The 15,596-nt window shown below is 68.5% G+C and overlaps 1 protein-coding gene across 2 annotated transcripts in view; it reads left to right on the forward strand.

Annotated features, from left to right (window-relative positions):
* The first annotated feature begins 1,503 nt into the window (after positions 1–1,503).
* The window catches only part of ARHGAP23 (Rho GTPase activating protein 23), a 40,453-nt gene continuing 26,360 nt past the window's right edge, over positions 1,504–15,596 (forward strand). The window contains exon 1 of one of the 2 annotated variants that reach the window (XM_063354642.1): positions 1,504–1,633. In XM_063354642.1, coding sequence (XP_063210712.1) covers positions 1,625–1,633 — 9 coding nt within the window. In that variant the 5' untranslated portion in view covers positions 1,504–1,624. Of the gene's footprint in view, positions 1,634–8,739; positions 8,941–15,596 lie in introns of those variants that run through there. The other variant, XM_063354641.1, reaches the window with a different exon arrangement.

Below are 15,596 nucleotides of genomic sequence, written 5' to 3' on the forward strand. Positions count from 1 at the left end.
GGTTGAGCATCGCTGGCACCCGGTGCTGCCCCACCCTGCGCCCAGGTCCCAGCCTGGCAGCGTCCCCGGCCGAAAAAAAAGCCCATTGGGGTGTCACTGCGCTGCTCCCCCACCCCTAAGACCCCTCCTCGGCCCGAATCCCAAGGCCGGACTCACCCGGAGGTGGGGTACAGGGCATCCTGCTGCCCCCCAGTGTGGCACCAGCTCAGGGCCGGACGGTGTTGAGGGGATGGGGTGAGTGCTCTGGCCCTCCTCATCCTCACTCGCACCAAGGCACTGGGGCAGATGTGGGCCCATGGAAGGGAAACTGAGGGACAGCCCAGGGCCATGGAAGGGAAACTGAGGCACAGTATAGGGCCGTGGAAGGGGAGCCGAGGCAGAGTGTGGGGCCGTGGCCGGGGAGCTGAGGCCAGGCGCGGGGCCGGGTGCTCCTGGCCGAGGCACGCAGGGTGCTGGCAGTGCCCCCAGCGGGTCACCGAGCTGCACTGGGCCTGGCACCGGCACTGCCTCCGAACTAATATTTACCCAGGCTGGAGGGCTTGGCTGCAGCGCTGGGAAATGCCGCAGCTGGGCCAGGGGCCACGAACCCTCCGCTCCGCAGCTGGATGCAGCCAGCATCACCCGCCCGCTGCCCTGGTGCCACCCCAACCCTGGGCACAGCCACCGGCCCCGGCACCCGTGGGACCCCTGCAGTCGCCGGGGGCCGCCAGGAGAAGGGAACTGGGTGAGCGGATGGATGGAGGGCTGGGGGAAGGAGGGAGGTGGGCGACGAGGAGGGTGGGATGGAGGGGGGTGGGTGGGGAGAGGTCTGGATGGATGGGTTGGGGGGACAGAGCATGGCTGGGGGGTGGTGGATGGATGGATGGATGAATGGATGGACGGACGGACGGACTGACCGACCCATGGACAGACAGACGATTTGTGGATGGGCAGGAGAAAGGAAGGCTGAATGGGGATGGATGGGAAGATGGAGGAAGGAGGGATGGATGGATGGATGGATGGATGGATGGATGGATGGATGGACGGGCGGAACGAACAGACAGAGGATGTGTGGACGGGCAGGTGAAGGAAGATGAATGGGGATGGATGGGAATATGGAGGAAGGGGGGATGGATGGATGGATGGATGGATGGATGGATGGATGGATGGATAGATGGAGGGGAGGATGGGTGGGGGCTGGATGGAAGGGTGAGGAGGGCTGGAAGGGTGGATGGAGGGAAGGAAGGAGGATGAGGAGTGGAAGAGAGAGGTGGAGGCAGGATGCGGGGCTGGGATGGATGGATGGATGGATGGATGGATGGATGGATGCAGGGCTGGGAGGGAGGGAGGGAGGGCGGGGGGCTGGAGGGGGATCGGGCGGGAGGGGGAGGCCGGGGGGGGGCCGGGCAGAGGGGAGGGCGGCGGCGGGGCCCCGGGTGGGGCCGGGCGCGGCCCCCTCCCGCCGCCGCTCACATGACGCCGCTCCCGGGATGCGCCGGGCGGCGCCGGGCGTGGGCGGCGGCGGCAAGAAGCGGCGGCGGCGGCGGCAGCGGGGCCGCACCGGGGCGCGCCGGCTCCGCCACCGGCACCGGGACCGGCCCATGGCCCGCGGCCGGCCCGCCGCGCCGGCGCCCTGAGCGGTCCCATGGAGCAGGTAGGAGCGGCCGGGACCGGCACCGGGACCGGGGTCACCGCGGCGGGGACGGGACGGCTCCAGCATCCACGGGCGCGGCGCCGGTCCGGGAACCCCCAGTCTGGGGGAAAGCCTCGTACCGGGACCCCCGGCCGCCCCCCCCCGGGGACCCCACCTGCCACCCCCGTGCTCCCCACCTGCTGCTCAGGGACCCCCTTGTGCCTGCCCGGGTCCCCGCCCACCTTCCGCAGGACCCCCAGCTGCTGCCCTGGCATCGTCCCCCCCGCAGCCCCCCCATCACCCACCTGCTTCCCCGGCATCACCCGTGCCCCACCCCAGCATCACCTACCAGCTGCCCCCAGATCGCCAAACCGGGACCCCCGGCATCACCCACCTGCTTCAAGCAGGACCCCCCCCGACACCTCCCCGCAGCCGGGGTGCAGCCCTGGGGCTGAGCCCCTGCCCACCCTGGTCCCCCATGTCCCATCCCTGCCCCACGGGCACCAGCGTGCCCACCGGCCCGTGGCATGTGCCTGGGCTCCCTGCGTGGGCACCCATGGGTGCTCACCCTGCCCGGGTGCCTGCCACGGGCACGGTTTCTGGTCCCTTGCTCAACATAGAGGGGACGGGTGGTCGGGGGGGGGACGGTCCCCACTCTGCCACAGGTTTCCGTCGCAGACCAAGGTGTGTCTCGCCCTGCTGGCTGCCGGCAGCGGGGTTTGGGGAAGGGGTTTCTGCTTGGGGAAGGGGCTGGAGCTGCTGCGGGGTGTGGAAAAAGCCGGGGGGGGGCTCGGATGAGGCTGTGTCTGTAGGTCTTCCCTCTGTCTCCCCGTCCCGTTATTCACCAGCCAACGCCTCCAGAAGCCGCCCTGGCCACCGTGCCCAGGCCGGGCTGCGTCGTCCCTCCCCGGTGCCCACCCGGAGCCGTGGGTGCTCTTGGTGCCCCCTGTGCTGTGGCTCTGCATGGATGGGGCGCTCCCAGCCCGGCTCCCTGGGGTGGGGGGGGTTATTTCCCCTCCGAGCGTCGCCCCCGACCCCGGGTGAGGGCTCCAGCTCCCTCCCCTTGCCTCGTGTTTTCGCCACCAGCCCCCTCCTTCTGGCTCGACCCAGATCTGAGCGCAGGATTTAATGCTTCGTGTGTGCCCCCCCGTCCCCGGGGCAGGAGGGTCTGGGGCTGCACCGGGGACCAGGGCAGAGCCACCGCTTTGGGCATGACACGTCCCCAGCACGCAGCGAGGTTTCTCTGCACGTTGGGGGCCGCGTGCTTGCGAACCACCCCCCACCATGGCCTGGGGAAGGGCCGTGGCTGGAGAGGCGGCACGGGGAGGGGTGCACGGGGGCGAGCACATGCCAGCAGCTTCGCCAGCCCTGCCAGACCCCCGGGACCTCCCGCACACCCGCCCCACCGAAGCGGCGAAAGCCAACGTTGGGGGCCGCACGTGATGGGCTGCCATCCCCTTCGGCGGGGCCGCATCCCGGGTATGGCATCCTTCCTCCCGGGGGCTGCGAGCATCACATCCTGAGCCCCACTGCCCGCCCGGCGTGTCTCAGGGCTGGCTTTCCCGCTGGGAAAATTCCCCCCTCGCTCACATCCAGCTGCAATGCAGAGGAGCTCCCCAGCAGCCCCCACGCCTTCCCCGCCGCCCTCATTGGCGGCGACGCCTTTGGAGGAGCCCTGGCAATTTTAGGCCGTGAGCGGCAGCAGGTTGGCATGTGCCCGCCGGCACCCGGGCAGGGCAGGCGGGATCCGGCAGCGGGGGCCACCCCAGCCAGTCACCCCCCCGCTTGCCGGCTGCCATGGGCCGCGGCAGCCAGGGATGCGCGGAGCGAGGGGTCCCTGGGGTCCCCCAATTCCCAGCGGGATTTCAGCCCCTCCCTGATGTGGGATGAGCGCGTAAGTCCGTGCCGCCCCCCTGCACCCCCCCCCCCCCCCCTCGCCGTGCTGCCCCGCTTTGCTCTGTCTCGCTGCCGGGCTTCCCCCCGATCCCATCCCAGATCCCCCTGGCCTTGCCCTTGTTTATCCCCCGGAGCCGGGGTGGGGAAGGAGGGGTTGGGGCCGTAACCCTTTCGTCTCGCCGCCGCCGGCTCAAGATGGCTTCGCTCCGCGGTGGCTGCCGAGAGGGGAGAGGAGCCCGGGGCCGGGAGGGGTCTGCCGGGGGCCGGGAGGGTGCTGAGCGCGGGGGCGAGCACCGGCTTTGCCGCCCGTGCCTCGGCGAGCGGGGTCTGCGTGAGACCCCCCCCCCACCCCCCCCCGCCCCGGTGGCGTCCAGGTCCCCAACCCCGCTGCCACGGGCAGGGCACGGTCCCGCTCCGGCCTCGGGGAAGGTGCGACCGAGCGGTGCCACCGCCGTGCCCTGCCCCGACGCCGCTGCCCCTCCGGCCCCGCTCCCGCGCCCTGCTTTTGCTTTTCTTCGGCTTCATTCGGAGGATTAGGTTAAAACCCCACCGCCCGGCCGGGAGTCCCCTCTCGCTCCCTTTGTCTGCGGCTCGGAAGCGGCTCGGCAGGGAGCGGCGGCGCGGGCGGGCGGGGGGCTCGCCGCCCCCCGGCTTCGCGTCTGCGGCTGCCGGGATTTGGGGCGGGGGGGGGGTGGTGGTGGTGGTGGTGGTGGAGGGGGGGCGGGTTGAGATGTGATGGGTCTTCTCCGCTAAAGCGGGCAGGGCGGGCAGCGGGGGGGCGGCTGCCTTGGCGGCGGGAGGGTGATTTTCGGGTGGCTGGTTGTGGAATGGGGTGGGGGGGGTGCGGCGGTGGCAGCTCGGGGACGCCCTGCCAGGGTGGTGTGTGCCGCCCCGGCCCTGCGCAGGGGGACGGAGGAGCCGGGTGTCCCCGGGGGGCTGCAGACAGGGTCTCGGTGCTGGGGTGGGGCCGGGGGAGACAAAGAGGGCTGGGGGGAGGGAGGGAGCGTGGGCTGGCTGGGTGCGTGGTGGCACCCCGCTCCTCGGGGACCCCCGAGGGAAAGCTGCCGCGGGGATGGAGCTGGGGTTTGGGGGCTCTCCTTGAGCCTCCCCCCCCAAGACCGTGCACCCCAGAACGGGGGTCACCCCTCGCCGGGGATGGCTGCTTCTCCCTGACCTCGCGTGAGGGTTCATCACACAGAGCGAGGGTCGGGGCCGCTGTGGCCAGCTCAGGTTGTGTCGCCTCCCTTGTGAGGGTGGCACTGGGGAGGCCACGCAGGGACGCAGGAGTCCTGGGGTCCGTGTCCGGGTCCTGCCGGCAGTGGCTCCTCTGTGCCAGGCTCCCGGCTGGCCTGGGGGGGCTGCCGGAGGGTGTTCAGGCAGGACGTGGCCCTGTATCCCCTCGTGTGGGGACACAACAAGGAGGACCCCCAGGAGCCAGGTGGAGAACGGGAGCGGGTGGCTGGTGGGCACAGCTGGGGGAGGCTCCGCTCCTTCCCATTAACCAGCCCCTGGGAAAGGCTGGATGTTGGTCGGGTCCATCCTTGATGCCAGACCCGGCTGGAGGCGACATTTCCTGGAAAGTCCCTCTGGAGAGTGGCCGCGGTGGAGCCGGCTGGGCTGGCACGTCCTGCGGCGGCCCGGCCGGGTGAGGGCAGAGGGCGGCCGTCCATCACATCCCGCCAGGACCCGGGGCTGGGAGGTGGGCAGTGCAGGGGGGCTGGGGACGGGGGGACCCGCTGCAGGGCCGGGGGGTGCTGAGTGTGGGAGGAGGGTGGCCGGAGACAGGCTGCGGGCGTCCGGCTGCGTCCTCATGGAGAGGAAATGTCCCGTCACTCGCATCCGACTGTTTGTTCCCTCCAGCTGCTGGGACCGGTGTTCCGAGGCTGGGGACAGCGGTGGTGGCAGCGCTCCCGTGGGTCCCCCTCGGGGGCTGGCACCAGAGCACGGGATCCACCATCCCACCCCCCTGTTGCTGTGGGTGCTGGACCCCAGGGCGGCTGTTCCAGCATCCCGGGATGGCCGGCTGTACTGTCCACCTGCGGTTGTGTCTGCGGCCGCCTGTGAGGCGTGCGGAGGGTCAGCGGAGCCAGGGGGCACGGGGGACGTGCCCATGAGCAGGATCGGGCCCCGTGGCCCCTCTCCAGCCCCGAGTTCCCAGCACTTCCGCGGCGGTGGCCGACGGCCGGATCATTTATTTTTTCTGGTGGTGCTGAGGTTTCTCCAGGCGCCCGGAGGAAGTCGTTGTTGACACAGACTTTCTTAATTGTGTCACGGAAAACTTGCGCTGGGCGGCCGGGTCTGCGCTGGGTGGCACGGGCTGGCGTCCCCGGGGCGTCCCCCACAAGCCCTGGGTGCGGGCAGGGAAGGGGCTGCTCAGGAGGGGCTCGGTGAGCGGGTGGGGGTCGGCACCGTCCTGGGCACGACGTGGATGTGCCGGAGCCCTTGGCACGAGCCCCTGGGCTGCACCGTGTGTCCGGCGCTGGCCTGGCACGAGCGGGAGGTTGTGTGTCCCCAGCGTCCTCCCTGCGGATTTACGCCTGCGAGCGGCCGAGCCCCCACCGCTCGCCCCGTGCATGGAGCCCTGTCCTTAATTGGGGCCGGGGTGAGGATGGTGATGCCCACCGGCAGCAGAGGAGCCACCTCAGGGTGTTGTGGTGGGATTCCGGGAGACCACCCGCCTGAATCCAACCCCCGTTGGGTTCATCCCCGTTGGCCCCTGGCCAAACCCCGGCTCCGTGGCTGTCCGTGCTCCCATCCGTGCGTCCCCGCAGGCAGTGGCCGTCATTCCTCCCTGGTTTCCTGCGTCTCCTCCAGCTTTCCCGTCACATGCGGCTCCGTTTCCCCTCCGACGTTGCCCCCTAGCACCCCAGGGCCGGCCATGGCTCCCGGCTGTGCCCGCCCCGTGCCTCGGCTGAGCCTGCAGTGACTCAGGGCTCGTGCCGCGGCGGCGTGGCCACCTGCAGCCACCGAAGCGCCTTTGAGGAGCCGTTTGCACCCTGAGATTCAGGTGTGGGAGTTAATTTACTCGGCGGCTGCTTAATGACGGCTTCGGGATGCTCTTCTGCAGTCCAAGTGGTCTGAGCCGGGCCAGGCCCTGTCCGGCTGTCCCTGTCCCTCTGTCCGCCAGGCTCCCTCCGTCCGTCCTGCTGTTTCCCGTCTTCGCCGTTTCCTTTCCCCATGGGTCTGTGTCAGCCTTTGTCCCTCCGTCAGCCCCAACCCGGGTGTTTCCGTCCCCGTGTCTGCCTGTGCCAGTCCCCGTCAGCCCTGTCCCCCTGTCCTGGCGTTTCCTGTCCGTGTGTCCGGCCGTGCTCCTCCTCCCACATCGCCTGGCCTCGGCCTTGCCCTGCCGGTCCCCGTCCGGCTGTCCCTGTCCTGCTGTCCCTCTGCCACTCCCTGTGTGCCCATCCTGGTCGGTTCTGCTCCCAGTCCACGTCCCTCTGGCCTGGCTTATCCTGTGCTGGGTGTCCCCTCCCTGTCCCTGTCCTGGTCCAAGGGTGTCCAACCCCTATCCTGGTTCCTGGATGTGTTTTTTGCCTTGTCCCGGTCCCTGAATGTCCCTTGCTTGGTCCTGGTCCCAAGGTATCCCTAAGTGTCCCTTCCCTGGTTCCAGTCCCTGGCTGTCCCTTGTCTGGTCCCTGGGCATCCCCTGCCTATCGCTGGGTGTCCCATCCCTGTCCCGGTCCCCGGATGTCCCTTGCCTGGTCCTGGTCCCTGTGTGTCCCCTACCCATCCCTGGGTGTCCCGTCCCTGTCCCAGTCCCCAGATGTCCCTTGTCTTGTCCCTGGGTGTCCCCTACCCATCCCTGAGTGTCCCATCCCTGTCCCAGTCCCTGTCTGTCCCTTGCCTGGTCCTGGGTGTCCCCTACCCATCCCTGTCCCAGTCCCAGTCCCTGTCTGTCCCTTGTCTTGTCCCTGTGTGTCCCCTACCCATCCCTGTCCCAGTCCCTGTCTGTCCCTTGTCTTGTCCCTGTGTGTCCCCTACCCATCCCTGAGTGTCCCATCGCTGTCCCAGTCCCTGTCTGTCCCTTGTTTTGTCCCTGGGTGTCCCTACCCATCCCTGAGTGTCCCATCGCTGTCCCAGTCCCTGTCTGTCCCTTGTTTTGTCCCTGGGTGTCCCTACCCATCCCTGGGTGTCCCATCCCTGTCCCGGTCCCCGGATGTCCCTTGCCTGGTCCTGGTCCCTGTGTGTCCCCTACCCATCCCTGGGTGTCCCATCCCTGTCCCAGTCCCAGTCCCTGTCTGTCCCTTGTCTTGTCCCTGTGTGTCCCCTACCCATCCCTGAGTGTCCCATCCCTGTCCCAGTCCCTGTCTGTCCCTTGTTTTGTCCCTGGGTGTCCCTACCCATCCCTGGGTGTCCCATCCCTGTCCCGGTCCCCGGATGTCCCTTGCCTGGTCCTGGTCCCTGTGTGTCCCCTACCCATCCCTGAGTGTCCCATCCCTGTCCCAGTCCCTGTCTGTCCCTTGTTTTGTCCCTGGGTGTCCGTACCCATCCCTGGGTGTCCCATCCCTGTCCCAGTCCCCAGATGTCCCTTGTCTTGTCCCTGTGTGTCCCGTACCCATCCCTGGGTGTCCCATCCCTGTCCCAGTCCCCAGATGTCCCTTGTCTTGTCCCTGTGTGTCCCCTACCCATCCCTGAGTGTCCCATCCCTGTCCCAGTCCCCAGATGTCCCTTGTCTTGTCCCTGGGTGTCCCTACCCATCCCTGGGTGTCCCATCCCTGTCCCGGTCCCCGGATGTCCCTTGCCTGGTCCTGGTCCCTGTGTGTCCCCTACCCATCCCTGAGTGTCCCATCCCTGTCCCAGTCCCCGTCTGTCCCTTGTTTTGTCCCTGGGTGTCCCTACCCATCCCTGGGTGTCCCATCCCCGTCCCGGTCCCCGGATGTCCCTTGTCTGGTCCTGGGTGTCCCCTACCCATCCCTGGGTGTCTCATCCCTGTCCCAGTCCCCAGATGTCCCTTGTCTTGTCCCTGGGTGTCCCCTACCCATCCCTGAGTGTCCCATCCCCGTCCCGGTCCCCGGCTGTCCCTTGCCTGGTCCTGGGTGTCTCCTGCCCATCCCGGTCCCCGGCTGTCCCCCTCCTCTGCCCGCTCTGGTCCCCGTCCCGGTCCCCGTCGCGGCGGTGCCCGGGTGCCGGTGCCCGCGGTGCCCCCGCCGGGGCGGGCCGTGCCGAGCCGGGCCCCGCCCGCTCCCGCCCGCCGCCGCGGGCGCCCGGAGGAGGCGGAGCCGCAACCGGGGCCGGGGCCGGGGCCGGCCCAGCCCCAACCGAGCCGTGCCGAGCCCCGCCGGACCGCGTCGTGCCGGGCCGGGCCGTACCGGACCGGACCCCGCCGAGCCGGGCTGAGTCGAGCCGGGCCGGGCCGAGCCGAACCCGGGCGCCGCGCCCCGATGAATGGGATCGCCTTCTGCCTGGTCGGGATCCCGCCGCCCGCCCCCGCGGTGAGCGGCGCTGGGGGGACGGGGGAGGCTGCGGGAGCGGGGGACTGGGGGAACTGGGGGTACTGGGGGCGCGGGGAGCAGGGACCGGGGGAACTGGGAGCTACTGGGCGTGTGGGGAGCTGGGAGATACTGGGGGCGCGGGGAGCAGGGACCGGGGGAACTGGGAGCTACTGGGCGTGTGGGGAGCAGGGACCGGGAGAACCGGGATATACTGGGGGCGCAGGGAGCAGGGACTGGGGGAACTGGGAGATACTGGGGTTGTGGGGAGCAGGGACTGGGGGAGCCAGGAGATACTGGGGGCACAGGGAACTGGGAGATACTGGGGTTGTGGGGAGCAGGGACCGGGAGAACTGAGAGATACTGGGGGAGCTGGGAGATACTGGGGACGCAGGGAGCAGGGACTGGTGGAACTGGGAGATACTGGGGGCACGGAGAACTGGGAGATATTGGGGTTGTGGGGAGCAGGAACCAGGGGAGCTGGGAGATACTGGGGACGCAGGGAGTGGGGACTGGGGGCGCTGGTGGTGCTGAGCTGTGCGTGGCGCTGAGGGCCGGCAGTGGGGCTGGGTGATGCCCGGGTTCCTTGGGGACCGTGGGCACCCCCAGGATGGGACGGGGACCGGGGCAGAGCCGGCACCCTGAGGTCGGGGGCAGCAGGGCCGGAGGGGTCTGGCCACCCACGCAGGGCTGCGTGCCACGGGCAATGCTGGCTGCAGTGGCTCATCCCCGGTGCCCAGCCGGGGTGGTGTCGTGGCAGGGCGGTGGGGCTGAGGCGCCCAGATCTGTCCGTGGGGCTGGAGGCGAGACCCTGGGGCTGGGCTGCCCCTTCTCCAGGATGAGACCCGCAAACGCCCACGCGTGTTTACTCCGAAACTCCCGGCTGGGCTGTCTCCTTGTGGGTCCGGCTGCTCCGTCCCTGCCAGCTCCCGGCACCGGGCAGGCAGCAAATCCCCCCCAGCGTGCCCACAGCCCCTCGAGGTCGTGTTCTGCCCCTACGTGGCTCCCCCAGCTCCGAGCAGCCCCCAGCCTTGAAGCAGTGTGGGTATTTGCAGCGTGGCCGACCCATGGCACGGGCACCGGCGTCGCGCGGCGGTGCCGGACTGGAGGGCGCTGGGGCGATTCCCGTCTCCCTTGGGAGCTGCATGGTGCCAAGGAAGGCCAGCCCGGCTGCCGGCTAAAACCCTATTTCCTGCCCGTTTCGTGCCAAATCCCAGCCAAGGCGTTGGGTGGGGATGGGGACGGCGCTGGGGGACGTGTGGCCGGGGTCCGGGGGGGGGGGAACAGGCCGGGGTAGCGCCCGGGCGGGGATGCGGCCGCGGCGTGGGACTGGCACAACGCCTGCTAATTTGAGCAGAGGTTGCACGTCCTCGCCCCAGAGCTGAATTTGGCCTCTGTTCCTCAGTTCCTGGTTATTTGAACTCGGCTTCCCCGGCCCGGCGATGGGGCTAATAACCGGCCTCAAAGGATTAATTGGGGTGTGCGAAATGGTTCAGATATGAGGAGTGCTGCTCGTTGCAGCGGCTGAGCATTAATCATGGTTTCTCCTCGGATTCCTCCCTGCTTACTCCGTACCGCCGAGCGCCGGCGTTCGGATTTTCGGGGTGGATTTCCAATCTCGAAATCTGCCCCTTCTGCTTCGTTTTGGGGTGAAATGTGCCTTCCTGGGGGGCAGCGCCGGGAGCGTGGGGGCTCCGCTCAGTGCCCGCCTCTGCCCCCCGCTCGCTGGGTGACTTGGGGCACTGGGCGACTTGGGGGGAGTTGTTGAACCGCCGCTGCCTCCCCCCGTGCCTCCGGGGAGGACGGCGGTGAGGAAGGCGCTTTGCAGTCCTCCGGTGAGGATTTTGTGCTGCGTAAGCAGAAATCCCGCCCGACGGCCGCCCCCGGGGCTGCGTGGCAGGGGCTGCGCCCCACCGTCCCCAAGCCTTTGGCCGGTGGCTTCTGCCCTCGTCCCCGCGTGGCTGCCGCCTCCGTCCCTATTTACCGCCGCTCCTCAGCAAATTGAGTTTCTTAATGCCTTGGTTTTTTGGTTTTTTTTTTTTTCTTTTCTTCTTTCTTTCTGAACCCTGAACTTGAAAGACAGGAAAAGCCTGTGCTCGGGGCTGCTGCCGCAATCCCGCCTTGCAAGCGTGAAACCTGGCACCGGCTCGGGGCACTCGGCGCGATGCTGTGCCGGGGTCCGGCTGGTGGCAGCGGGGGGGTTTTTTTAGGAGCCGCGGGTCCCCGGCTGCGCAGAGGGCTTCGGCCTCGCCGCCGCTGCGGTTTTAACCTTGACGCCTATCACGCGCTGTGCCCGGCCGGGAGCTCTGGCACCCGTCCCTCGTGCCGCGGGGGGCACTGCTGGGTGTTGTGTGGTGTCCTAACCCCCCCCTGGGGCTGGCAGCACTGCCCGGGTGCCATCATCGGCAGCGCCGAAGGCCAAGGAACCACTGCCGGGTGTTATTTAGGGCTCGGGGTCTGTGGTCTCCGGGGGTTGATGTTGCAAGGCTGGCAGGGGGGACATCTGGTGACAGCTCTTGGTTTGGGTTGGGAGGTGGGGGCTGGCTCGTGTGCCCCCCATAGAGTGTGGGGGCTGTGTGACCGGGTCCTGGCAGTGCTTGGAGTCGGCGGCCAGGGCTTCTCCCCGGTTTGTGCGGAGCCACTCTCTGGGAGAAAACACTGAGGGATGGGGGGGTCATAGTGGGAAGCCGCTGAGCCCCAGGGACGGTCTTTTATTCTCCTTAAAGGGGGAAAAAAAAGATTAGGTTTCAAGTCGGTGCCGCCCCATTAATAAACCAAGTTTGTCTTCAGCAGGCAGCAAGACCTGATTTAAAAAGGAATGGAGATAGATGACCTATTTTAAGCTCTCAAGTTGGAAAATATCGACCTGGCTGCCTGCAGGCCGCGAGCGGCGGGGCCGGCTGCGCGAGCCGAGCCGTGCTGTGCCGTGCCGCGCCGCCTGCTCCCAAAACCCGTCTGGCTTTCCAGGAGCCAGCCCGGCTTGGGATGGATGCCCCAGGTTGCAAACCAGGGTGGCAGCTTCAAACCTGCCGCCGACCTCCTGGCCACATCCCAACCGTCTCCGGCGCTGGCTCAGCGCACCCGAAGCGGCTGACTCCTTTTTCCGCGGCTGCTTATCCCCAGGATTTCATTAAGTCTTCCCTAATTGCCTTCTCGGGCCGTGCCGCGGCGCGCACACCTCCGCCGACGTGGCTGCGTGTCGCAAGACCCGCGGCGTCGCGGTGCGGAGGGTCGGTGTCGGTGCCGTCGCCGCGGCGGGAGTCGGCGGCGTGTCCGGCGGGTTTGGTCTCTGCCGCGCGAAGCCACTGGGTCCCCAAACCCTGGGAGCAAGTTGATTTCCCAGGGTGGGAGGATGCCGGGAATGGGGGGATGGGTCCCGCTCCCCGGCCGTGCTGGGAAAGTGGGAGCTGGGAGGTAGAGGGCAAAGCTGGAGCTGGGCTCTCCCCCGGGAAAGGAGGTGGAAACTGGGTTGAGAGTCGTGGCGAAGTGGCTGAAATGAAACACAGGGACGGATCCCGCTCTTGTCCTGGGACCCAGCGGGGTCCCCCCCCTGCACCTGCCAGCGCTTGGAGACCCCCGTTGCAGCAGGACGGAGCCGGGGGTGCAATGAGCTGATCCCGACCCGGGGTAGGGAGTAGGTTCCTGCCATAATTCCCAAGCCTGGCCCCTGGCTGGGGCTGTGTCACCCCTCCACGGGCAGCCAGGTGGGGCTCAGGGCTGTGGGGACCCCCCCTGCCCTGCCACCCGTGGGGCAGCACCGGCTCTGCCTTAAAACACCCACCGTCGGTGGCACCCGCAGACCTGCCACCGCGCACCCGGGGTGCAGGCGTGGGGGTGCCTGCACCAGCCGTGTGTGTGTGTGTCGTGTCCCCCCCTCCCCGGCCAAGCCACCCCGATGGCAACAGAGGGTCCCTTGATGGGTCCGAGCGCGTGGGGCAGCCCCGGGGCGGGTGGGACGGAGCCCGGTGGCTGCGGGGGACAATCGCGCTATTGTGGCGCATAGTGGGCTCTTTTTGTGCCCTGCGAGGCGGGGGGCCGGGCTGCGGTGGCAGCGCTTTGGGGGTGAAGCGTGGTCCGCGCCGGGGCTGGCGGTGACGGGTGTGACAACCATCAGCGGGACACGGGTGTCCCAGGGTTGGGGGGGGGCAGTGATGGAGGGCAGACGGGCTGGCCGTTTGGCTTGTGGAGGCGTGTGGGCTGCGGAAAAAATGTCGTAAAAAGCCATCAGGTGTCGGTGGTGGGGCTGCAGCGGGGCAGGGGGTGCTGCGGGAGCAGGGCTGTCCCCAAAACCACGTCCCCAAAGCTGCCTCCTGTCCTTGCCGTGGCCGGAGGGAGGCTCAGGACCCCGCTTGGCTTTTTATTGCCAGCGAGGGGTGCAGGATTTGGCGCTCCTGTGAATCCCCCCATCCGAGCGTCGCCCACCCCTGCGCACCCTCCCAGCCCTCAGGTCCACGGGCAGCATCCCGTGGAGGTGTCCCACCTGTGCGAGGGGGGTCCCCCACGTGTGCCGGGGGGTTCACGGCCACGGCCCCCACCCCGGGCCCCCGGCCTTGAGCGAGGCAGGGGCTGGAAGGAGCAGGCAGCCTTCCCCTGACCTCCCCGGGTAGGATTTTTCCGCCGCGGAGAAGCGGGAGCAGAGCGCAAGGTGCCTCTCGGAGCCGCCGGAGGAAATGGCTCATTGTTAGCCCGGCTGAAAAAAAAAAGAGACCCAAAAAATTGCAATAATGAGGCCAGCTTCTATTTGAAGGTTTCCATGGGAAAAACAGGAAACGGAATCCTGTTACTTTTCTAGGGCTCGCTGCCGATAACGCCGTTTTTAGGACAGGGCAGAGAATGAGGAGGAGGAGCTGGGGAGGAAGGCAGCGAGCCCTCGTCCCCCCTGCTCGGCGGCTCGGTCTCGCTTCCTCCTGGGCTGGGAGATAAAACTCCTCCTCGGTGTCGCTGTGGCCGGTGTTTCTGGTGCGCGGGGGCCATCAGCCACGTCCCCGCTGAGCTCCGGCCTGCTGTGGCTCCGGCGTGTGTCCCCAGCCCTTGTCCCCTCCTGGGAGCCACCTCCCCTGCTGGCACCGTGTGTTAAGGATGAGCCGTGTCACCTAGGGACCTGCGGCACCCGGCAGGGAGGGCATGGAGGGGGCTGGTGCAGGGGATGGCACGGGGCTTTGCCACGGGATGGTGGCACCGTCAGTGCCATAGGGAGCTGCTGCGTTAACAGGGGACACAACGTCCCCAAATCCACCTCTGACTGTCCCAGCTGGCGGAGCTGCCCCGGGATGTGGCCCTGGGAAGCCGTGGGCATCCCTTGGCCCTGCAGGTCCGTCCCCGCCAGGTGCCCAGGGTGGGCTCTCGCAGGCAGAGCACGGCGCTGGGCGTTCGGCGGGGCTGAGATGGAGCCGCGTCCTGCCCCGGCATCGTGACGCGTGAGCGGAGGTGGCACGTGAGCCGACAGCCTGGGCAGGCTCCACATGTGCGTACTCGCATGGATGCGGTGGCATCAGCCTGCGTTACGGCTACGGGTACGGCTGGGAACGGGGATGGTCCTGCCCCGGGAGCTCAACCAGGGATGCCAGCAGCAGTGGGGACCAGCGTGGGCAAGGCCACGTGGCCGGAGAGCCACGGTGGGCACCATGGCGAGGAGAAGTCAGGAAAGGGGACAAGGCTCACCGGCTGCGTTCCCAAATTCCTCTCGATGTGGCACCAGGGTCACCCGGCTGGATGAGCCGGAGCCCTCTGGAGCCGCCACTTTGAGACACGGCAGGAGCGAGAGCCCCGCGGAGCTGGAGCTGGTGGCCCCGGGGTGCAGGGAGCTCAGTTTGGTCACGGGAGGGGACGGAGCCAAGCGGGGACCCGGGTGCGGGCTGACACCGGGGCTGCGAAGGAGACGCTGTCAAGATAAAAGTTTGCGTTGGGAAGGAACAAGGCGATTTCCTTCCCCGCGTTAACACCCAAACTGGAGCGGGAGGAATGTCAGAGAGCCAGTTTGTGGCTCCTCCGGCTGCTTGGCTCCTCTTTGGCACTTGGCTCGGTGTCACCTGGGCAGTGTCACCCTCCTCCCGGCCGCTTCGGGTGATGGGGACGTGGGTGGGGGTCCCCGGCCGGGCGGGTGGCTGTGGTGTGGGGTGGGATTTGGCAGCGGGTCAAGCCGTGCCCTTGGCGGTGCCCATGCGGCCGCTCGGTGCTGCCAGCCCCGCGTCTCCCAGGGGAGCCCAGTCCTGTGCCGTCCCCGGGACTGGCCGTGAGGATGGAGACCCCACACCCGCGTTCGAGCCGTGGGTCCCGGTGGCTGTCTCCGGTTCCCCCGCGAGGCCCGTGGCACAACGGGTGCTGCAAGCGGCTCGGTGGGCATTTGGGTGCTGCCGAAAACTGGGCGGTTGTGAGGCCACTGGGACAAGAGGAGACTGTTGGGCATCTTCATGGATGCTCAGAGCAAACCCTGCCGGTGTCGCCCATCCCCACAGCCAGAAGCCAGCCCTGGGGTTCCTGCCCTGCCCACGGGGCTCGTCCCACGGATGGTTCATCCATCCCGGTCAGTCCCTGCCCAGGCTGGGACGTGGCACGGGGGCTGCTGGCAAGGGTGGGGGGTGTTACTGGGAGGCGCTTGGGGGGTTTCTCTCCATCGCCGAGGTGTTGCTGCCTCCCACTCCCAGTGCTGCTGCTCCCGC

The sequence above is a fragment of the Chroicocephalus ridibundus genome, chromosome 17 (assembly GCF_963924245.1).
Source record: "Chroicocephalus ridibundus chromosome 17, bChrRid1.1, whole genome shotgun sequence".
Lineage (NCBI taxonomy): Eukaryota > Metazoa > Chordata > Aves > Charadriiformes > Laridae > Chroicocephalus > Chroicocephalus ridibundus.